The sequence below is a fragment of the Candoia aspera genome, chromosome 1, assembly GCF_035149785.1.
Source record: "Candoia aspera isolate rCanAsp1 chromosome 1, rCanAsp1.hap2, whole genome shotgun sequence".
Lineage (NCBI taxonomy): Eukaryota > Metazoa > Chordata > Lepidosauria > Squamata > Boidae > Candoia > Candoia aspera.
In genome coordinates, this window is record NC_086153.1 from 128,585,761 (window position 1) to 128,610,591 (window position 24,831).

Consider the following 24,831-nt stretch of genomic DNA (forward strand, 5'->3'; position numbering starts at 1 on the left):
TAGACCAACGCGGCTCTGTTCCTACAGTGTCTGCTGAATGCTCTGGTTTGTAGTTTAACCTACAAACTGGATGAAGGGTAAAGGTTCTGCCTTTCATGCTTTAATACAGCCCTTGGCGTTTGTATTCAGAAGCCGCCAAGTTTAGCGGGGCTCCCGTTTTGGAGGCACAAGTTACAGCAAAAACGGACTTGCTTTTCAGCTGCATTTCTTTGACGCCTCTCTCAGCAGCTACACTACAGTATTCACTCCGGTGAGTGAGCGCGTCTGTGAGGGAGAGAAAGCGCGCGAAACGCGCTATTTCTGGACTGACAGAACGAGCCCAAAGGGGGGGCAGAGCTAATGCTACAGTCTTCTGCTCTTCCTCCTGTCCTGTTTCCCGGGGTCTCCCTTTCAAAAGCGCAAGCTGTGCACAGGGAAACTTCCGCTCTTAATCTCTTGCGACCAGAGCTGCAATCCACTCTTCTCTGTCACCAGTCTGCCGGTCGCGGGTAGATGATGGTATCTTCCCCTCTGGATCGAGCATTGGTCCTCCTTCGTTTTCTCCCCGGCTGCCACCCCCTGAAATACTTACATCTTAAAGCAGCCATTTTTCATTCTGCAGTAGCAGCCGCCTGTGATGTCATCCACCATCAAGCAGCCAATCCCACCACCCCAACCAGCCCCCTTCACTCAAGTACAGTCATCAGCAGAGGCAGCAAACTTTGGAATCGCCCCCTCCCTCTCCTTCTCCCCGTCCCGCCCCTTCTGCAAAGCGGTTTCCTGAGGGGCATCAGCAGCAGTAAGCACCGCCGTAATTTCCCCCGTATCAGCAGCATCATTGCTCCGAGGCTTTGCGGGGATGCAAAAGCTAAAGGCGGGCGGCAGAAGCACCAGGCTGCAGCAGCAACTCTGGTGGGGTGCCCTCTCCCTGTCTCCAGGCAGGATTGCAGCTTGGGTGCTGTTGCTGATCCCTCTGCATTTGCTCTATCTGGGTCTTTCCTCTCCCCCTATTACGCGTGCAAAAAGAAAAAAAAGGGGCCAAATTCCCTGCCTGTGCTCCTGCCGCCTGGTTGTCTGCTGAGTCATGGACCGAGGGTCTCGCTCGCTCGCGCTCGCTCTCTCTCCCCGAGGAAATCACTGACACGTCTTAGAGCGGTGCTGCTGCAGCCATTCGGAGCCCTCAATCCAGGGCCACACGCTCATGCTCCTCCTTCCCCGGCCGTCTAAAGAGGCAAGCTTGCCCTTCGCTGCGTTTTCTCAGCAACGTTCCTGTCTGTCCTTCGGGCTCATTCCTCAACATTCCTTCGGAGCCCCCTTTCTTCCCACCGCGGGCCAGAAATTAGAAAAAAATCCTCCCCGGATTTCCTTCAGACGAACACACACAGAGACACGCTTGAACCATGATCGCGGCCGCCTTTTTAGTCTTGCTGAGACCTTACAGCATCCAGTGTGCCCTCTTCTTGCTGCTGCTGCTGGTGGGGACCATCGCCACAATTTTATTCTTCTGCTGCTGGCACCGTAAGTTCCAGAAAGGGAGGCATCCGATCAAATCGGTCTTTTCAGGGCGCTCAAGGAGCCGAGGTAAGAGACGCAGTGTTGGCTTGCTCACCTTTGGGGGGGAGGGAGTAAGGGGATTTTCGCTGCTTAAACGGGGGGCGGGGGGATGTAAAAGGGAATCCCCCACCGTCTGCTCGGGGTATGGGTGGATTTTGCCGTTGCGCAGGACGGCGATCTTACTAGCAGGGCTCACCTCTGGGTCCCTCCAAATATTTGGGAAAAGGGCATTGGAGAGAAGCGGAGATTGCGGCAGCCTTATCTCCACCCCATCCTCAATCTTTAAATGCCAGGCTGCTGGTTGGGAACCCCGTTGTTGCTGAAGTAGACTGTAACTTTCCCATCAACTTCGAGGAGGGGAATTAAATATACACGTTCGTTTCTGGGGTCAGCTCTGTGTGGAGAAGACCACGCATTTTCACGATAGCTATGGGAGATGGTGAAGGTTGATTAAAAATAATTTTTAAAAAATCCGAGTAATTCTATAGAATGTGGCTGTTGCTGCTGAAATGGAGACAGATACAGTCCTGTCTTCCCCCTCCCCTCTCTTTTTTTTCTAGATGCTGTAATGAGAACTCATCACTTTCGTTCCGAGGTAATTTATTTAGCACGCAATCTCAAGGTTAGAAAAAAGTTTTCTTACTGAAATACAAATCTATTAAAATTATATATTTTAAGAATACTTGCCACCATTTGTTTAAAAAAAGTTTCGCATGGGAAAATGATTGAATCTTTTAATAAGCTATTTCACTTAACTTGTTATATATCCTAATATCTTAATATACCCTTTTTGTTAATTAAGGTATTAAATCTTACCTTTATATTCCTGTAAACTGTTTTACTTTACGAGGCTATTAAATAGATACAGCAGTTCATCTGAGACAAAAAGAGGGACATAAAATATTAGCATAATTCAGCTTTTGATTGTTTTGTCTTCAGCCGATGGCTACAATTTGGAGTGTAAGTTGCAAACTTCATCATGAAAAACAGAATTATTCTAAAATTAAAAACTCTCTGTTGGAATAGGGATGGCCACTTTTTCCATTTTCGCTTGTTTTTCTACTATTATAAAAGAAGTACTTCCAAGCTTTCAATTACCATTCACATCTCAGAAAGTTGATTGCTTTCTCCATAGGAGGAGGGGAAAATACAATATATTCTACAAATTGACTTTAGTGTTAAGGCATTATAAATCTTTTCAGCTTGAAAAGAATATGAATCTTAACCAGCCAGACATTTCTGGCTTCCTGCAACAGATTTAAGGAAACAGAGTACATCTAATCTTCACAGCCATTCAAGGTTACTTGGTGCTTCTGACATTTAATAGTTTTTTCCAGTGAACTTGTGTGTTTTTTTTAATATTTTATATATTAGGAGATTATTTCAAAGCAGTCTGTTGGGGATTCTATCTTAGAGGGACATCTTTATAGAACTTGGCCTTTCTGACAGGTTAGCATTCAAGGACAGTTGCTTCTCTATTAAAATAGTAGTCAAATCCCACTGGAAAATCAAAAGCCTAATCAAGTTTTTTTATTATTATTATTATCAAGTGACCAATCTACATCTTAAGCTTCAAACATAAGACTGGAGCTTCAGAGTCCTTTTATTAACATTCCTAGTTCAGTCATCAATAGCCAATTAAACTAGAAATTACTGCTATTACTATGTCTGTCATGAAGTCTAGCCTTATGTATGAATAAGAGTTTGCTCCCATATAAATAAATCCACTTTGTAATATACTCTTAACTAGATTTACTCAAAAGTGAGACCTTCTAATTTCTATGGGATTTACTACAGTTCACAAAACTGGCAGAGTGTGGGATGAATTGTGTGGCAAATCCTTGATGGAATGATTATTTCCCCGTGGAACAACAGAATCTCTTTGGGTTGAGAATCCCCCAGTTAGTGCATGGGAACCAAATTCCCTTCATGTTTGTAACAAAGTATGTAAAAGATGAGCAACCCCTTTTGCATGGCACAGTGCTGCCCAACAAAATGGTGCTGAAATTTGATGACTAACTGCTAAATAACAGCAGTGCAGTTTCCCATAGTTAACCTCCCCACTCTGAAAAATATTAAAAAAGCCTTCAGATTCCACCTTGTCCCTCCAATGATGTCATTGCGTTGTTGCCCTGTTCATTGCAGCCCTTAGCCATTGAAAACAGTTTAAAATATATGTGTTCCTCCCCTTTCCCTGGTTGCAAAGAGGTTACTTGCCTCTGAAACTAAGCAAGCCTCTTTGGAGGGAAGTAATTGGAGCCATACCTAAGGGATGCCAAATTTTCCTTCAGTTGCCTGCCTAAAGGAAAATTAAATAAGGAAAAAGTGACATTTATATTGGCAACAGAACATGATAGCAAAGCTGTTTTAGGTGATGAAGCTTGTGGTATTGTTAATTCTACCAACCCTTTCTTGCTTTTCCTTGTCAGGAAAAATTCATACTGAACAGGGTTAAAGTGAGTGATATAGCTAATAAATTGTCAGAGTGGCAATTGGTGATACTTCTCACTCAGAATGGAAGCTATTTCCAAGTAGAACTGCCTGGGACTTACAATAGTTTGTGGTTCACAAATAGGGATAGATTTAGTCAATTCAAGATCTAGTAATGACAACTTAAATAGCAAATTATTGATTTATCATAATATCCAGGGATATTTCTTCCTGAAACCTGCAAGTGGATCTTTAAACTTGCTATGCTAGCATGACTCTTATGAAAACAAACTTTGAAGATTCGGCCCTGACACCGTAATATTGCAAACAGGACTTAAATTCCATTGAATTGTGAACAGCCAAGCCTTAGACATTCTGCATCTCAAGGCTCACTTTCTAATTGCCACAAAGAGTTAAATTTTCAAACAACAGAAATGAAGATGAGGACAGCTTCTCATCCTGCAGCTTCTCAGTCAGCTTTAGAGATATTCTTGGAGAATGATATGGTAGAATGCATTTCTCCATAATGCTGGTTTAGGGAGAGAGAGAGAGAGATTAGGGTGAGAGAGAGAGAGAGAGAGATTAGGCAGCATTGTTTACATCCAGAGTAATTGCGAATGTGTTATATTTTGGTGTTGTGATCTTTCAGACATTTTATCTTGGAGTAAGTTTCAGTGTACTTTATAGGAATTAATCAAGATTGAATTGGGCTGTTCGTATTTATTTTTATTAGAAGCAAACAGGACCGGCCTAAGATACATCACTACCTGAGGTGAAATGCAAGATAATATCTCTCCTACCATTTTCATATTAAGGGGGAGACACTGATGTTGAGTCTTAGTTCCCACTGAGGATAGGACATTTAGGGAGTGCCAGTGAAAGATAATGTCTAGGAAGTAAGAACAACCTGAGAAATTACCATTTTTCTTCTCTTCTTCAATATTCTCCTTAAAATTTAACCACTTTACCAGTGTAATGCATTTCCTTCTTTATTAATCATGAATTTACTACTAACCTTTCACTTTATTTTTATTGAGAGTTCATCTGTTTACTGTATGTTTACTTTGGCTCCAACTTCATCAGTTTCTGATTTAGTATGTTTGCTAGTGACAAGATTGTACTCCCATGTAAAGGCACTACTATGTGCATCTAGTTCTGTGAGATGACAACATCTATTAAAACTGGGCTGAAGAAAAGAACTTTAAAAAATTACTGTCACAGACTTTACCTCAACTGCTTTAGCTGCTCAATAATTAATGCCGGAGGTGACCTGTGTATTTAATTTTGTCATATAGATAAGATACTTATATATGAGTGGTACTAAAAATAGGTCACTCAGAGAAACTAATACGGAATAAATCCTAATCAGTGCTTTGGGTAACAAAACCTCAGATGGTCGACAGTATTATCTTAGTACATCTTCCTCTCTTCATTTCACAGGTAGTAACTCTCTGTGCATATAAAAAATAATAAAAGTCATCTTCAGTATGTGACCCATTATTACAGTTAACCTACTTTCTGCCTTAGAGGACACTGCTAAAAATAACATTCTTCTTGCTACTATAGAATGATAATGAATAGCCTTGGATATTTTGTGTTATAATTCAGGAGAAGAATTCCAGAGTTATTTATAAGCTGCTGCTGCTTGTATACAGAACTCCAGTGAAAAGAAAAATAATCGAAGTCTCTACTTCGAATTTGTAGTTCAATATTTAATTTGTGGGAGGGAAAGGTAGCTAGGAGAACAAGCCGTTGCAATTCAAAGAATCATCTTCCAGTTCTTGAAGGACTCATTCAAAGCTAAAATTCCTTTCCTTCACTAATATGTACTAAAGCAATTAAAGTTAGGAATTCTTTTATATCTTAAATAAGAAATTATTGTTACCGCCATTCCACATAAAGTTTACCTGGATATGATTCTAAATTTGATTGTTTGTTTGTTTGTTTGTTTATTATCTATTTTAATTTAGTGGCTGCTTAACTCCAAATGATAATTAAGGAGATGATTAGAATTATTTAATACAAAAGTGACAATTATTTTGTCAATGACACATCAGGTTTAAGTGTATGCTGGATTATGGACAAGCAAATGGCTAACTGACCTTTTGGAAATCTGATAGGGTGGGCCAACCTCTTTGGTCTTGTGAATAAACCTTGTGTGTGAGAGAGTAATTCTAGTAACATTTATTTACAGTCACTGATCAATTAAGTGTAGCATATGCAAATGCAACAAAAACAACATAGGAAATTAAAAATGAGAGTAAAATCAGAAGTAAGAATAATTGAATCCCAAAGGGGGAGAACAAAATTATATTAACCGGTTAATATTAAAGTGTAAAGGAATTAATTTGCACTGTACAAGTTTTCACCTCAGACTCTAGATCTCAAATTTATCCTTCATCATCATCATCATCACCATCATAATCATACTGCAGTAGCAATATAGTTAGCAATCTGAATAGTTATAAATATTTGGTGGGTAAGCAATGCCAGATAGAACCTGTGTACATATTCTCATGGCTACTAAACAAAATTTGTCTATGGAATATGTAACTTTGATCTGACAGTTGGACAGGAGGAATGAGATAGATACTACATCTTCTCTGCCTGGTAAGTCTTTTAGAAGAGGAATGATTACAGTGGCTTGTAAATCCCTATTGAAGTTGCAATATAGTACAAGAACCACAAGGGCAAAAATGTTTAAAATTGGAGGTCTTATGACATATGCCATTAATAATAGCTGAAGGATATATACATCAAGCTTGGCTAGAGGAAATGCTTTGTGATGTCTGGCATTTGTCAAAGACTGGTAATAGTCAACTGGATAGGTACTAGAGGAGTACATCCACAATTTAAGTCACCTTGGGCTCATACTAATTGCCTGCTGCTATTCTATATTAAGAACTCACTGTTTCATGAACTTTCTGGCTTGCTTATACCCCAATAATTGCAGAGCCTCGGGAGAGAGTATAGACTCTCATGGAGGAAAATCTGTTGCTAGATTTGGGGATGTAAACAGGGTGTATAGAGACCAGTCACATATGCTTGCTCAATCCTTTACCTTCCTGGATGATTCAGTTGGCCATCTGGGGAGGTGATCAAAGTCTTTTGAGTGTGGATGTGTCCCTGTTTGCTTAAAGGAGGAAGTTGTAAAACCTTTGTTGAAAAGGCCCTTCCTAGACCTGGCAGGAAATCTAATTATAGGCCACTGTCAAATATTTAGGAAAGGTGATTGACAGAATTGTGGCTTGGTGGCTTTACATGCAACTGGATGATAATGGTTCTTTTGGACCTATTTTAGCAGGGAGTTTCGTCTAGGATATGGTACTGAGACAGTTTTGGTCACCTTGTAAACATTCTATATGAGAAACTGGGTGGGAGGAGCATGACCCTGGTAGTCTACTGGGTGGCTTTCAGTGTTAATGGACCATGGTATCCTTTGGACCCCTGGCAAATTTGGCCTTCAGGCCCTGTTCTGCAGTGGTTCTGATCATTCCTGTTGGGACATGCCCAGAAGCTGGTACAGGGGAATTACTGCTTGACACCTATGTTGTTGACCTATGATATTCTACAGGGTTCTGTCTTTATTTATTCATTCAGTGATCTCACATATGGGCAGCTCTGGGCAGCTCACAAAGGTAAAACACAAAAAATACAAAAATACAAAAAATAAACACAGTCATACAACAAAAACATTAAAACACATTAAAAACAATAAAAACTATTAAAACCATTAAAAAAATCAGCAAGAGTGCAATCCAATTTATTAACAATATAGCCATTTTGTAGGGTCCATTCCACCATTACTGGATCCCCAGGTGAGATGGCAAAGCCAAGTCTTCACGCCCTTCCTAAAGGCTAGAAGGGTATGTGCCAATCTTAGTTCCAAGGGAATGATGTTCCAAAGGGCCTGTGCCACGGCAGAAAAAGCTGTCTTCATGGGTCCTGTCAGATGACATTCCTCAGTAGATGGGACCTGTAACATGCCTCTCCTGCTGGATCTAAAGGGGTGAGTAGATGTAACTGGGAAGAGGTGGTTCCTCAAATATCCAGTCTTGTCTCCTATGCTGTTTAACATCCACACGAAACCACTGGAGGAGATAATTCAGATCTTTGGAGTGAGATGCCATCAATACACTAATGGCATGAATCCATATTGCTTCCTACCTTCTAACTCCAAGGAAGCAATCAGTATTCTTGAATGCTGTCTAATGTTGATAATGGAGTGGTTGAGGTATAACCAGCAAAATTAATTCAGATAAGTCAAAGGTGCTGTTGCTAAGGAAGCAGCTGGATTCTGGTTTTGATTGTATTCTGTTTGTTTTATACTTTGTATTTTCTATTGTTGAGAGTTGCTTTGAGCATTTATTGGAATAAAGGCAGAGAATATATTCAGTATTAAATAAATAGCAAGATCTATAGAGGAAACCATTTTGATATAAAACACAAATATGCACATTCAGCAAGTCTGAGACAGAAATTATTAGGAACAATCTGAGTACCATTTGATGTTTCTGGTGTCAGCATATTGTGCTGGTCACTTGGGATGTCCCTAGGAATTGCACATATATCTTAAAGGTCATGTAGAGAACAAAATATTTGACAGATTGGTTGATAGGAGAAAAACTCAAAATATGACTGGGGTACTAGCTACGTTATCCTGCAGCAGCAATTGTCAACTCTGACACAGTTCACAGATTCCTCACAAATTGGGGCTCTGTGTTAATCTCTCCACTGCAGTTTCTTTTTGTGAATGTCTGAACAAAGATAGCAAACAGGAAACAAAGCTGGGTTCTTCTTTTTTAAAGACAAGATGTTACACTGATAGGAAATAAATGTTTGTGAGGAGCTTTTTTTCCCAAGATGTATGGTAAAATAATTTCTTATTCATTCAACTAACATGTACTCTGTTGGTAAAGAACTACATATGACTGCTTTCAAATGCTTTCCCCATTGTTCATTATATTCCTGATATTACCACAGGAAAATCAATAGAAGGGAAAATAATGTTGAAGTATAGTTCTAGGCAACGTATTGTGATATTTTGGCCTTGGTTGGCTAATGGGGACTATAAGAATGCACAGTAATATTTTCCCTGAAGGATTCTTTTAACTGTAGCAACTTCTGTCAATTTTGCTTTGAATTGCCAAATAAAATAATTGCTAAAGGTTGGCAGGGAGTGCTTGTTATAGAAGAAGCAGTGCACAGTGAAATACCTTCAGTACTCTACTACTTACTTTATTTTACTCTGCCAGTTAATAATTTGACAACCCCATGCCTTAATCTGTTACAAGTTTGGCTTAATCAAGAAGAATTAGAAATACCAATGTTGTTGAATTACATCTAGGGCAGGTTGAGGGCACTCTTAACAGATTTATGAAAGTGCTTCTTTATGTAGATACCCATTCTTTCGACAGCAGATTATGTGGGGAGAGATTATATCTACTAAATACTTTTTGTGAAATTGGATAAGAAAGTGTGGGGTGCTCATAGGAACCAGTGGAAGACTGAAGTATTTTAATTAATAAGCACTAAAAATGTGATGTAAGTTAAGAGTTGAGAATGACATTTTGGCCCATCATCTTAACCTCAGACTAGAATCATACATGCATACTTACATATATACAGGATGCTATGCAATATAATTAATTTTTGATGATGCAGAAGCCCACCTGAAAAGTTGCACTCCATTAACCCAAAGACACTCTGGAAAACCACAATTCTACCTACCTTTGTGAATATTGTCATGTTGGGAGCCATCTTGGCCTCAGAGGCCAAACTGTTCCTGAATGTGGATGTTGCTGTCAAGAAGAACATCCTGCAGATCTCTACCCCCTGCCCTTCCATGGGGATGGGAACTTCAGCATTTCTTCTTCACTGACACATATTATGTGGCAGTTTCCTCTGGAGCAGAATATCTTGAAGATAATACAGACCCAAGACACAAAGGGCTTTATAGGTGATAATCAGCCCCTTCAATGGTCTTGGAAGCCTTCCAGCAATCTCCCAGCACAACCAGAATTTTATTTATTTGTTTATTTATTTGATTTACTAGCCATCTATCTCCCAGACTAATATTCTGGGAAGCAAACATAATATTGAAAAACCCAACAAAAGAGAAAAACACAAATAATAAGAATACAATAATAACCCACTGGTACCCAAGGACAATTTAACCCAACTCATGTAACAAAATTACACTAAGAAAAAAATTCACATCAACAGGCTCACCCAGCCTCCAGACCTTGTGCCTGAGAGAACATCCATGTCTTCAAGGATTTATAGAATGCCAGCAGTGTCAGGGCCAAGTGAATCTCAGGGAGTATGGTGTTCCAAAGGTCAGGTGTTGCAACTGAGAAGGCATGCTTCCTGGATCCTGCCAGATTTAATAGACATGATCCAGAACAGCTTCCAGGTTGTCTTCAAGAGCAGCTCCATGTAAAACAAATTACAGTAATCTAACCAGGAGATTACAAAGGCATCTTCAGTGTCTCCTGGTTTGGGAAAGGTTGCATCTGGCAGACCTGCTGAAGCTGGCCAGCAACTCTCCTTGCCATTGCCTTCCTCCTCTAACAGGAGTTGCAGAGCCAAGAGAATTCCCAGATTACACACTTGCTCCGTCAAAGAAATGTAACCCCATTAACTGCTTTGGCACTAGAGAGCTTCTACGTAAATAGCATGTCTGTCTTGCTGGGATTCAGCCTGAGTCTGATCTACCCAACCCAGTCCTATAAAGTCTCCAGGCACAGGATCTCCTGCTTGGTCTGGGATGGAGATATATACTGGATATCAACAGCATATTGTGATAACTTCCAGCAACTTCATGTAAACGTTAAAAAGAATAGGAGAGATGGTTGAGCTTTGGCCACCCACACTGATGTTATATTAGATTTATGTTTTATTCTTGCATCACTCAGCTGTTTGATCTGGCTCTGCTGTCTTTTGGACAGCAATCTTTATCATTCCAGTCAAACAAAAATTAGATAAGTAATCTGTACTCTTGTCATTTTTGTTCAGTTGGGCAAGCTAGAAACCTTGGTTACATACATCCTACTAACAACAGATTTAGAGAAGACTTGACTACATTAAATCTGTATTATCTGAACTGGCTTTATATTTATTTTTTTGAAGAATAATTAGGGCTATGCAGTGCTTGAGAATCAGGTCTGAAAATGTGATTCCCTCTGTAAGTGCCATATGGTCTGAGAAAAAAAAAAACAGTTGCTTTGAAAAATTGCAGACACATACTATGTTCTCTCCAAAGGACACTCTCAGAGCACCTTTCTGGAATTGAAACCCAAGTGCTGCTACACTTCGGATTATAATGAATTATGAGTCTAAAAGGAGGAGACCATGAGAAAAATATAGTCTTACACATCTACCTTCTGTACAGTTTTAGTCTTGTGGATCTTGGAACAGACTTGGTCTGCTACACATACACAGTAACAATAATTTGCTCTTGATTTCATTAGGGAACACTTTTAAGAACAGCAATATTATATATGTAAGAATTCTATTTGTTCTAGAAAATAGACCCCTCAATGGATGTATATAACTACAATACAATTAACAGGAGAAAATGTCAAAAGACAGAGTTGCTGTTGCTTTTCCATAAACCTACTCTAATTTTTCTTTTGCTTTTAGAAATATTCACTTAATTAACATTTATTAACTGTAATCTGGCTGTCATTTATCTTGTTGGCTGATGTACCTATTTTTAAAAAGACTTCAAATACTGCCAAAGCAAGATTGCTTTGCTATTGTTGTGGAATGGGATTTCTGAAATTTCTACGATTGCACTCTTTGTCTATTGCAAACAATGCTATTGGCAGGGGGGAAAGTACCTTTTTTCCTGTGTTACCACAGAGCCTGATGTTACATATAATCAACGGAATTTAACATTTTGTTATAGCAAAAACTGTCTCCATAACATGCAGAAGGTAACCCCAACATAATTAATGTTCTACTCAGTTGTATTTTGAATAGATATATTTTTAAAGAAAACAAAAGGTTAGTTTGCAAACAGTTGTGCCAGGGGATGGAGTCAAAATTGGCAAGATGGTAGATGGAGTGTTACAATGTAAGCCATGCCCCTTTTGAGTGTACATGCAACTTCAAAGCATGTACAAAAGGGGAAGGCTTGCATTGCAATCCCCCGTCCATCATCTTGCTGATTTTGATACCCCACACCTCCCCAGTGGGGAAGCTGCTGTTCATGAATATTTTTCTCAAGAGCCAAGAAAGATCTATAGGGATCTGATAAAACAATGCTATTAGTGCTAGACTGACGATTCAAAACATTTTCATTTTCCATTATGCTTTTATCTCAGACATATGGAGTAGGATATGGTTTTGAAAAAAAAAATGTTTTCCCTCAGTTCCAAGAAAGTTGACCTAATACCTAAGGTATTCTGTATACAAAATGTCATTCATTCTTTGTAAATAGTATTAGTTTGCACTTGCTGGATAAATGTCAAATAAAGACACAAACTTGTACACACACACACACATTCAATCATGGAAGGCTTCTTACTTTCATTATTATTGAAGAATACAACAAATACATGTTTGAGGATTCCTTAATAATGGATTTGTTTGTTCCTGTTCTTAACAACTTTTAAAGGGTTCTAAAGACAGACATTTTTAAATACTAGAATTATATATTTTTAGATTGCTATAGCTGATACAACATTGGATGTGGATTTAAATAAAAGGGATTTGTCCATTTATGGAGGGAACAAGAATCAAGTGCAGAGTTCCAGCTGAAAGTAGAGACAGCATTTTCCCCCCCAGTCTTTCTGCAGTTCTCAGTTAGGAAGGCTAAAGTACAGAACTTAGGCTTGTAGGAGAAATTAAAAGCAACAAAACTGCTAGAAGAATAAAAAATGATCTCAAGAAAGAAGGAGGGACCTTGAAAAAAATGACAGAATTTGAAACACTTATACAGAACCGAGATAATTTTTTAGGATGTATATAGGAACTGTTGTTGAAATATGATATGGAGACAAAACAAATAAAATGGATGCAAAATTTCAAAGAAATTATCACAGTAGAACAATGTGAAGAGCTATGGAAAAAAAATCAATTGCATTTACCCCAAGCTATAATTTGAGAGAAAACTGATGCAAAATACATTATAGATTGTATATAACTCCATCAATGATTACCAAGATAGACAAATCATGTAACAACAAATGTTGGAAATGCTACAGCAAAGAAGAAACATTTTACCACATGTGGTGGTCATGTAAACCCCCCCCCCCAAGGTACTGGAAGGAAATACATCAAAAATTCAGAAAATTTTAGAAATAAATTTTGAACTGAAACCACAAATATTTTTATTAGGAAGAATTCCAGAAAACATAAATGAAAAGTATCAATATTTAGTATGATATGTTCTGGTAGCTGCAAGAACAAATTCGGCACAACATTGGAAAAGTGAAACTTTACTGATTATAAATGATTGGGAGACCAAAACTGGAGAATGGCAAAACTCACAATCTATGTTTATAACAGAAGCTTTGCTAAATTCAGGCAGGAATGGCTCCCTTATGTGCCACACATTACACAGCAAGGCATGTTCACACATTTGGAATATGGTTTTAGGAAAAGAGTTAAGAAACCGATCAAAACAGATAAAATGATTCAAACAGATAACAGTAACCTCAGTATTGAATATTCAAAGTACAGTACAAATATTTAGATAGTGGTTAGTGGTTGGGGAAAAGGGAAAGGGAGAATGGATTTTGAAAAGGGATTTTTTTCATGTTTTTACCTATGTTTTATTAGGTTTATTAATTTTTTTCTATATTTTTATATCTTTAGTCGTCTGTGATTTCTGTTTAAATGATCTGTCAAAGCTTATGCAATAAAAAAATGAAAATGATTCACAAAAGGATGATGGAGCAACCCAAGGTGAGTAAGCAAGTAAATGGCTATCATGAACCAGGACTAAGGGTCTTGAAGGAGTTTCTGGATGCCATCTCAGAGCTCCTTTCTGTGATCTTTGAGAAACAGTCAGGGTGCCAGAGGATTGGAGAAGTTAAATATGTATATTCCTGTCTTTAAAAGGAAAAAAAAAAGAAGACTGGTAACTCCTGGGACTGCTTGACATCAGTAATGGGCAAAACTTTTGGAGAGATTATCAAGCAGTCAGTTTGTGAGCTTAGAAAAGAATGTGTTGCTCGGAAGGAGCCGTCATGGGTTTATCAAGTATACTGTAAGTCGTGCCAGTCAATCCAATATTTTTTGATAGAGTGACTAGTTAACTGCCCACAGGAATATAGTGGACATAGTGTATCTGGACTTCAAAGGATTCAACAAAGTCTCCTGTGAGATTCCAGTAGAGAAAGTGGCAAAATGTGGCTGGACTTTGCTACCCTTTGGTAGATACAGAACTAGTTGAAGATGAAAATACATAAATGTTTGTCAAGCATAGGTCAGTGGCTGTGAATCAATCTGAAAGGATTGATGGAGTCAATCAATTGTCAAGTGTCAAGTGATGTACCACAGGGTTCTGTTCTAGCCCCTTTCAAGGTTTAAGAGAATCTTGACGAATGTTCAGTAATCAGCAAGGTGAGTTTCAAGAGGGACAAACAAAGTCCTATATTTGGGCAAGGAATATCAAAGATGGAGGGAGAGAAACATACTTGGTAGCACTACGTGAAAAAATGATCTGGATGTCTTAGATCGTAAGTGGAACATGAGCCAACTGTGTGATACAGCTGCAATTTTTTTTTAAAAAAGCAAACGCAGTGCTAGACTGCATCAGTAAAGGAAGTTGTGTCAATATCAAAAAAAGTTGTTGTAGCTGTCTGTTTTGAGTTGATCAGACCACATCTAGAATATTGTGTCCAGTTCTGGGCATCACATTTTAGGACGGGTCAAGAAAAGTTGGAGAAAGTCATGAACCATCCTCTTGCATCAGTGCCAATAGAATTCTGCTTAGTATTTTTGGATCCAGCCTGTTTTTGTAGTGCTGTTTTTAGCTGGTGCGTGCTAATTTTGTTTTACTGTTACTTATTTAGGACACCTTATTTTTTATTTATAAGCTGTCTTGATTCGATTTTATTATAAAAAGGCAAATATAAACGCTGAAATGAATGAATGAATGAATCAACAAAATCTGAACAGCAGTTCTATGTTGCCAGTAATATCAATTCATTTGAGTCAGCCAAGAATATTAATGAAGTTATTAAGCTTTGTTGCTATGCTTTTGAATGCTTTTAGGGACCTTTTCCCCAGCCTGAAATATGTTACGGATAAGTTCATTTCATTGAAAATTTATTTTGAACCGTATTTCCCTTTCAATTCTGATGTTGTGACTTGTTTGCCTCATCAGCAGCTATGGAATGTTTCTCAATTTCTCACCATACGAAATTTGAGAGTGTTTAAATATCATAGCATCCAAGAGCTAGAGGGATCATTCAGGTCATCAAGTCCTGCAGGAATGTACAGAACGTCATCTTCAAGAAGTGGTTGTCCATCCTGCCAATCCAGCAGCTCCTCCCAGTCCTGAAATAGTTGCAGTGGGTGTGGAAAGGTACCATGAAGGCTGGGGAGTATGGGCCCAGCTTCATCACATGCATCATGGAACAACACAGCTAGGAAGTTTTCAAGATTTGCTTGTGTCCCACTTAGACTGCTTCTTGGTACCACCACTTTTGACACTGATTAAGGGTTTCTAAGTGCCAGATTTATTCATTCCTGAAACTAGGCTGTTCTGAAACTTCTTGGTTAGTGTAATCTATTACTGGATTGGCAGAGGCATCTGCCTATAATGTGTCAAATGGCAGGTAGGGGTGATTAATGCAATAGTCAGAGAATAGTTGCATTTGCCTATAGAAGGGGATCCCAAGCTAGCTTGGAAATACAATTATGGCAAAAGCAAGCATGTATCTGTTTAGTGCATGGACAAATCTCACCAGACTTCTCCATGCATGCAGCTATAATGTTGTCAAGCAAACTGCCTTTTGTCTGCCTATATGCATGCATAAGTTGGCATTAAAATGAAAAATACTGAAATGATTCCCGGGGCCCTAAATGAGCATTTTAATATCAGTTCAAAAACATTATGTCTGTCATTGATGTTGTATCTGGTAATGAAACTAGTCTTTCATAAGATGTAGACACAGAATAATTATCCACATGCTTTAAACTGGAGGGGATAAATGTTTCTTTTGGGGCCTTGGTGAAGAGGCCAAGAAAGCAAGTGACAGCAAGTAGAGTTCAAGGAGAGGATGTGGCATTCTTCCCTAAGAAGCATACAGGCTAGATGGAGAACTTAACAGATGGGAGAAGACTCACAGGCTAGCAGTTCATTCATTTGTATTTATATAGACACACAAATGAGCACCAAGCACATCAAACATAATGGGATTTGACTGCCTTTTAATTCATCTTTTTCTGTGTGAATACTTAATAAAGACATTGTCATATGATGGGAATAGTTCAGAGCATAGCTTGTTAAATTTCTGGAATCTCTGCCTTAGGCAGGATTTCAGATAAGAGGAAAGATCTTTGCCTGGAAAATCGTTACATTTCTGACACAGTATTCAGCTTGTGGCTGGACAGATCAATTGGTTAATTTAATAGACACTTCCTTGTATAATTTAGAGCTCTTCTACAGATAATGCATGATGACTGTAACAAGGACAGTCAGTTACTTAGAGGCAATTCTTGATTTTTTACACCATTTAAAACATAAAATATACACACAGGTACTGTATGTTTTTGAATAGAATAATTGGATTCACCATCTGTAGAGAAAACAAAGGTTGACATGTTCCTCATTTTTTGCACAATGCAATAGAATAAAAGATAGAAAAATTGAACCCATACTATTTTAGCAAGTTCTTTGCAGAGGTACCCCTTTATTAATTTTAACCCTTGCTGAAGTCAATATGGAGTGTGTGTATCTCACATTTAAAACTGTATTAATATATTCATTTGATTTAAAGAACTGGAGATCGTTGCAGGTTGCTGAATCATTGTTTGTAAAATCTGGAATAGGATAGATGAGATTTCTGCTTTGACAGCTATGTCTGAGTTCTTTGGTTAGTCATTATTTCCAGTTTGGCTACATGTCAATAAAATACTGGATTTTATCCTGGATGATGTTTTTTAAAATAAGCTGTAGTGGAAAGTACACTACTGTTATTGTTATAAATGAAATATACTGGCTTCTGGCAATAAGATAATTTCATACTCAGATAGTCAAAGAAAATGTGTATTTCACTTTCCTGAATTGAGCCAAGAACAGAGTTTAATTTTGTTATTACATAACTAGCACTTGGAACTCCCCCCAAAACATGGAAAACTGAAGAATGCAGGTTACTGCAATTTAATTGCACAAATATCTTACATATGTTTATTCAAAAATAAGTTCCATTTAATTTAATAGACCATACCCCCAGTTAACTAGGAGTTGTCCCCATGGACTACAACATTAGGCTCAATTGTGGACATTTACTAGCCCAATGGGTTTCCCCCCTCCCCTTGGAACAGATAACTCCCATGCCCATATTGCAAAATACTGAGGGATGCTCCTCTCAGATTCAAAATAGTTTGCCATTAACCTAAGAGGAATATAGAGGGAAGCACTTACAAAATAAATTTAACGGTTCTTTGAGTCATGTCATAATTTAATATAATTTAAACTCTAACCTTTGATAGAAAAAGAATATGCATTAGAATCAAATGATATGCATCCAAATGCAAAAACAACTTTTTCAGGTGTGAAATTTCCCTGTAGGAAAATTCCTCAGTAATGAGTAGTTGCACAAATTTTACATTTTGTTCACTTGAAATGTGGTTTATGCCTTACTAATTAAGGCTATGATATAATACAGTTTATATTGTGCAAGAGAAAATCCCCTGCAAGAAATGAGCCATTCTTCTGATATTTTTTTGAAGCCTATGACCTAATAGGTTTTGAATTTAAGTTTAATACTGTAGTTGGAATGCTGTAAAAAACAGAAGCAAAATCTATATGGATAATTTTCCTGTGATCACATAGCTGGGCTTCAGCCCATCAACCTTTCCAAGTTAAAGTAGTGATTTTATGGATGATTGGCATGTTGACGTGCAGTTATCTTGCATACCGATAACCTGGATGTCGGCATTGACAATTCTGTGAGGATTACTATTAGTCAAAATGTAGGGCTAGATCAGCACTTACAGCAGGGGACAGCATCCATTATGCAAAACAGTAAGTTTTAGCTTTATATTCTTATATTCTGAAAATGTTGCCAAGAAAGCTGCAGGAATTTGTGCCTGTAGTTACTAGGAGTCAGAGGTGACTTGATGGACCATCAGTATAGGCTATACCTATTTTTCACATTATAGTGGTTTGCCATTTTTTTTTAAAACCATCAATTATTTTTTTTAAAGAAAGTTGATAATTATTAACCTAGAAATGTAAAGGTTAAATTACTTGCTCAGAATTTCTCCACACACTTAAATGTGTTTGTTTATTTTACATAATTTATTGCTGTCCCAGTCAAATCCCTGTTTGGTGTGCTTCTTTAAGTACATGGAGACCTGGTCAACTCACATTTGGTTTTGTTGCATAAACAGGCATGCCCAAACTCTTTTATTCAGCTTAGAATGGTCAGGCTGCATGTTCAGCTTGAATTTTTTGAAGAGCAATCTAGTTTGATACGTTCCTATTTTCAGTAGTGATTTTGTATGCTTCTAAATTGTAAAGACTTAGAAAAAGTTTAAAGCAGCTTGACTTCCACTTGGCAACACTCCCTTTCTAGCCATTCCCCACCCCATTTAGAGCAACTCAAAATCTCCGCTATATAGAAATATTAATATAGAATGGGAGAGTCCCTAATTGATATGATGGAGATGTGTGCATGTGTGTTTGCTACTGCTGCTAGTTTGAAAAAATATTTTATGCCCCTTTGATTTTAGTTATGGATGCAAGCACAGTCTTTCCAAGTGAAGCATTTTGGATCAAACTGATTTCAAAGAAAAAAAGTTACATAGGGTGGATAGCTCCATCAGGGATACCAATACAATTTCAAAGTACTTTAATTTTGGCTGAATTGTGTCCTCTCTTTTTAATATATTTATTTGATTTATAGTATATTCCATCTTTGTGCTGAAGTAGTAAACAATAATTAAAATGCAGAACAGAAAATGCAATTTAAAAAAATATAAAATTAATACTAAAATGTAAAGATGTGCAAAAGTTTTATATTAACAGTTAAATACCTGATGAAAGAGAGGTAGCCTGGGTCTTTTCTAAAGGCGGAGTGAGTGGAGTTTAAATGCAGTTCATGAGGGAATACATTCCACAGCTTGGATGTGATGTATTGAAGGCCCTCTGCTGGGTGCCATTTAAATGCATCTCTGACAGTGAGGGCTTCTTCAAAAAGGCCGCTTCTGCAGATCTTACGCTTTGGTCATCAGAGTGGATTATTTACAGTGAGAATTAGATGAAGGAATATGGTCTGATTTCCTTTTTAGCATTTTTCAGTATCGAGGACCATGATAATCTTCTGTACTGTCTGGAGGTTTGGGCCTTGGGACCAAGGTTTTGCAATGATTCTGGTTGAATTCTTGTAGTGTTCTGTCTAAAAGATTGTGGTGAAGACTACTGGTTAATACTTCAGTTCATAGTCTATATAATATTTCATGAAATAATTGGAAAGTTTGCTCAGAGTTTTGGATGGAAAGCCATCACTGTTGATGACACTCAACTTTACTGATGTCTCTGATACCTTTAGATATTGTCTATATTTGATAATGTGCTGGATGAAACTGAAAACAGAATTACTGTTGGTCAGTAGGAATCAAGACTTGAGGATTGTAGTTCAGCCTTGTTCTGCATGGGATCCTCCCTTTGGAAGAGGAGATTTACAGGCTTGGAATATTCAGGATCTTTCTGGATCTCCAGATGATAGAGATGGCAAGAATTATCAATGCTCTGGATGCATTTCAACTAGTCTGTTATAATGTCCTGCATGTGAGGCTACCCTTGAAGAATAACCAGACATTTCAACAGTTGAAGAATGTGGCAGCTAGGCTACTAATAAGTTCATGTTACTGAAACTGCACCATATGTATGCTGAAAGATCTGCACTGCTTGCCAATTATTTTTGAGGTATAATTTGAGCGGTTGGTTTTAATCATTGAGGACCTAGAATGGTTCAGAGCTTGACTTACATTGCCACTAATGGACCACCTACCCTGTTTTGATTCTATATGGGCACTGAGATCTGCAGGAAAATCTCTTTCAAAGATGCCCCCACATTCAGAAACTGGTTTGCCAGGGCCTGCTAAAGATGGCATTTCCTCCCAGGCTACAAAACATACTGTTTAAGAACTGTGTTTGGCTCCCACTTTCTTCTTCTTCTTTAGAAAAGGAGTTAAGGCACACTCTTCAGTTAGGTTCTTTGAACTACTTCATCATGATTATAGAACTTACACATGTAAGGTGGGGGAGAGGGCTCTTACTATGTTTGCTGTTAGCCAACTTGATTGACATGTTCAATGGACAGATAAAAAATGTATACTTAAAATCCATTGGGAGTTGTTCATATTAACTTTCACTAAAGTGAAATGAAACTTGATTTTTGAATCAATTATCCTGATATTTTCTTTCTTTCTTATAGGAGAAAAAATAGGGGAAGAGACTTACAGGAATATTTAATAATAATTTGTTATTATTTCAGTGCAGATTGAATTCTGCAGATAGAACCACTAGCTGTACTTGATATAATACTTAGGTTCCACAGAATATAAGAACCAGTAGACATAATACAGTTTAATCTTTTAACAGGGTTTTAGACCGAGTCCACGCCATGTCAGAAGACGTGTAGTCCCTCGCCTTGAAGAAATACAGCCCCTGGTAGAAGCACGTCAACTGAGTGAGCAAGAAACATCAGTTAAGAAAAGAAAAATCAAGAAGAGTAGCAGAGTCCAACCAGAATTCTACCATTCCATTCAAGTCACACCTACTCGAAAGCCGGTAAGTGTTTTTTTCCCCTCTCAGTTCATTGAATTATGGCAGTCTTCTCAACAGTGTTTTCCTGATGTACTGATCTTCGGTTTGTAGAATTCCCAGCCACCATGGGCTTCAGTAGATGCAGTCCCAAGTGATGTGCATCAGGTTGGAAAAGATTGATTTATAAACATATTAAGAGGACATTTACTCTGGATTTGTATGGCAAGTTCAAGCAATGAATGGTTAAGAGTCAATAGATTGCTTTGTAACTTTTAAATGGAACCATCAAACTCTCTAGCATCATTACTTTGAAATGCACACTGTACTGACGTTCATATGCCAACCCTGGATCTTGCTCCTTGCCATAGTACTGTCCTCCTTATTTATCAAGTGTGGATGGGTCATTCACTGCCTGAAAAACACTGCCTGTTTATGACTTGTTTCCTCAGCAAGCCATGGGGGTCAATCTCTGTTAAGGAACGTGGCAGATACCAAAATAATTACAGAGAAGTTGTGATACAGTACTAGCATTTAGCAACCAGGCTTTCTATAGAAGGTTGTACTGCTCCCAGCACACTATCCCAGGGTCCCTACCAAGAGGCATCTCTGGAATTTTGAGACCATATTATGTATTGCCATTGTGAGTGCAGCCAGTCACAAAACAGTTTACTAGAAAGCAAACTGGTGGGGCTGCTCTCCAACACCCCTCTAGAGGGATTCCAGAATGCCTCATGTTCCTTCTGCTCTTTTTTTCCCTGTGTGAACAGAGCATTGGCTAGTCTCTTATCACTTTTATTTTTTAAGTAATGTCTGGGGACAAGGAGATTTCTAGGGAATAAAGATGATGGTGAAGGTTGGCAGTTTATTTTGCGGTGTGCTAGCTTCCCATTTATTTAACTAAAAGCTTCTCAAAAATTAGTATCATTTGGGGCATATTGGCATCTACAAGTGCCATGCTGAGAACCTGACATTTGTATGTTCATCAGGAAGCAGCAGACTGAGATATTAGACCTTTACACCAAGGAACTAGTTCAGGCTCCTGGAGCTTAGGAATTTCAGATCCAGGAAGACTTCAGCCACATGGACCTGTTTTCTTTCTCCATTGCCATCCTCTGCATCATCATGCTGCAATATGTATCCAGTGGCTCACAAGTGCTGCTCCTGCAGATTCTGTCACATTTTGCCAGCTGTTTTCCTCCATTTTTATTACCAAACATAAAATATATGGCGATGGCAAGCAAGAAAAAAGCTAGGCCAAAGATCATGAGCAGCAGAGAGTCCCAGATTTCAGAATTTATGTGCAAGACTAAGGCTTGGGTTAGTGCACAGGAGTATGTAGCATCATTCCAAGTGTCATTAACTGAGAGACCCATTAGAGCCAGTTCATGGTATCTGAATGAAATATCACTGTGCAGGAACAGTATTTTATTGGGCATCTTTTGATTCAGAAATAGGACAGCTGTAATTTTTGCTAAGTCAAAGGATAAGAAACATGTAAAAGAATAAAGACTGGCTTAAAAATTTTGTATGCCCTTGGACATTGTATTTCTTTGGACAGGGCTAATAGGCTGCTGAAGAACAGCTCAGTTACTGAAGCACCTGCTTGTTCACAGAAAGTACTTGTGACTGGAGAGGTACACCTGCTTACAGGCTTTAACATTCAGTCTCATTTTTTAAACCTGAACACATTTCTTTGAATAAGAACCTGACAAGCTTCAAAACTTAGGAATTAATAAACTGTAAAGCCATTCATTTGATCTACTTCACCATGAACCTTTTACCTTAAACTCTTGCACAGCTGCTAAAAAAAATAATCAGCAGATGATGGAGAGATTGGATTGAAGGAGGTGGGGGAACATTCTTCCTTTTCTCTGATCTCAGCTAGTCCCTGTCTTCCTACACACACATACACGCTCCAGCAGATACTTATCTTCATTACAAATCATTCAGAAGACTAAGAACATGATGAATACTATTATGCTTGGCTTTGAATATTTAGAGAAAATGTACAATTTGCAATTCGTAGAATGGTCATTGCCTGAGAGAGATTCACATTCTGGACATCCTTATATTCCTCTCTTATCAATCAAAATAATAGCCTCTTCACCAGTTCACACAGAGGCCACTGTTAACAGGCTGAGAAAAGTCTTTCCTTAGCAGGTTGGGAAATAAAATGGCTACCAAAACTGAAAACAATCCCATTGCTGAGATTTCTACAACCTATCCACTTTTCCCTTCCAGTAAATCTTGTTTAAAAAGCCTCTGGGGGAATCTTGCTTTTGGACGTACTTGGTTGGCAAAAGCTTGACAGAATAAAATATCTGAAAATACAGAAATGGGCCTTTTCGAGGGCTCACTTTAGTGCTTTCCTTTCAACTGTCCTGGAGAGCAGAATCCAAAAAATTCCAGAATTGCAGAGGCAATGCTCATGTGGATCAGGTATGATTGAATGCATGGAGCTTGTTTTTCTAAGGTGTGCCTTTATTCTGATTTAAGATAACAGCTACTCTAGCCATTAAAAAGAAATCTTCCTGGTCACGCTGAATTTTATGTAATCTAACTGTATAGCTGCCAGAAATCATAAAGTCACCGATGTTGCAACAAAATTTTACTACTTAGATGCTGTGAGAAGATCACCATCATGGGTGAAAGTGACAGGCTGCAGAAATAACCTTGTTTACATATGAAAATTGTTGAATGTTTTACTATGTATTATATTTTGTTTATTATATTGGATTTCTGGTCAATAACAGTAATAAAGTTTTGATTTGTAAGATAAGGAACAAAGTTCAGTAACTTTCGAAATGCCTGCACATGCATAGTAGAAATTACTTGAGCTCAATAAAATTGTGTTTTATCATATCAAAAGCCACTAAAAGAAAAGGGGAATGGCTAGAATATAGTGTGGTAAGTCAAAACTAGATTAAGCGAATGAAAAGAGACCTTAGGTGTGCAGATTCAGAGTAGAAGACCATTTCTGTTTTTCCGGAACTGCGTGACCAATGATCATTTTGTATCTGCAAAGTAGAGGGGCAAGCATCCTTCCCTACCAATTAAAGTTATGCATGGAAAAAGACTCTTATCTCAGTTTGTGTAAAGTTAATAATAAGCTTGCCAACACTATGAGTCTTCTCTTGATTAGGATAAAAGTGAACTTTTTATAAACTGTAGATGTTTTTTCGTGGTCAAAAGGGTAGATCGTAGGACAGTGGTAGAGCAATTTGAATATAAAAGATCTGAGATCCAGTCTCCAATAACTTTTGGTAGAGCTAGGAAAAGCTGTTGCCTAAAGCTATGGAGAGTAAACCAGTTCTCCTGAACTAGATGTCTTCCAGATATGGACTACAGTATCCATAATTACCCAACACATTGTCCAAACACCTCTTGCATGTACCACGTTTCGAAAGGCTGGCACAGATAATACTGAGTTAGATAGACTAATGAACTGGCTCATTCTAAGACACCTTCCTGTGTGACTAGTACCTCCTTTTCAGTTGTAAAAGCAACGTAATATAAGCTTCTGATAATCTAAGTGCCTGCTGTTATTCTGGTTCTCCATCACATCCTCCACAGAAACCATTGTCTCATAAATGTAAAAAGTATATGAAGCTCAGCCACATATGTTTCCTCTTCCTGCATTACGGCTTGAAGGAACTGATGGATAGTATGTTATTCTTTTGTACCATGTGCGCTATCCTTCAAATCAGGAAAAGGAGCATTTTACATTTGTCACAATACATCAGCAACTATGTGTATAAATGAGGTAAATGATGTTACAGCTGCATAGGTCCTCTTCGCTGAAAGGTTTTTCCTCAGTCATAAACTTCAAAACTAAACAGGAATGGACCTGGTGGATTTGCATGGGTGATCATCAGAGAATCCAGTGGCCTGTATGCTAGACTGGGAAGTAG

The 24,831-nt window shown here is 38.2% G+C and overlaps 1 protein-coding gene across 1 annotated transcript in view; it reads left to right on the forward strand.

Moving 5' to 3' along the window:
• The first annotated feature begins 1,129 nt into the window (after positions 1-1,129).
• DST (dystonin) overlaps positions 1,130-24,831 on the forward strand; it is a 353,259-nt gene continuing 329,557 nt past the window's right edge. Inside the window, exons 1-3 of the mRNA XM_063313467.1 lie at positions 1,130-1,560; positions 2,094-2,128; positions 20,756-20,944. Of these exons, the coding sequence (XP_063169537.1) occupies positions 1,380-1,560; positions 2,094-2,128; positions 20,756-20,944 (405 nt within the window). The 5' untranslated portion in view covers positions 1,130-1,379. The remainder of the gene's footprint in view (positions 1,561-2,093; positions 2,129-20,755; positions 20,945-24,831) is intronic.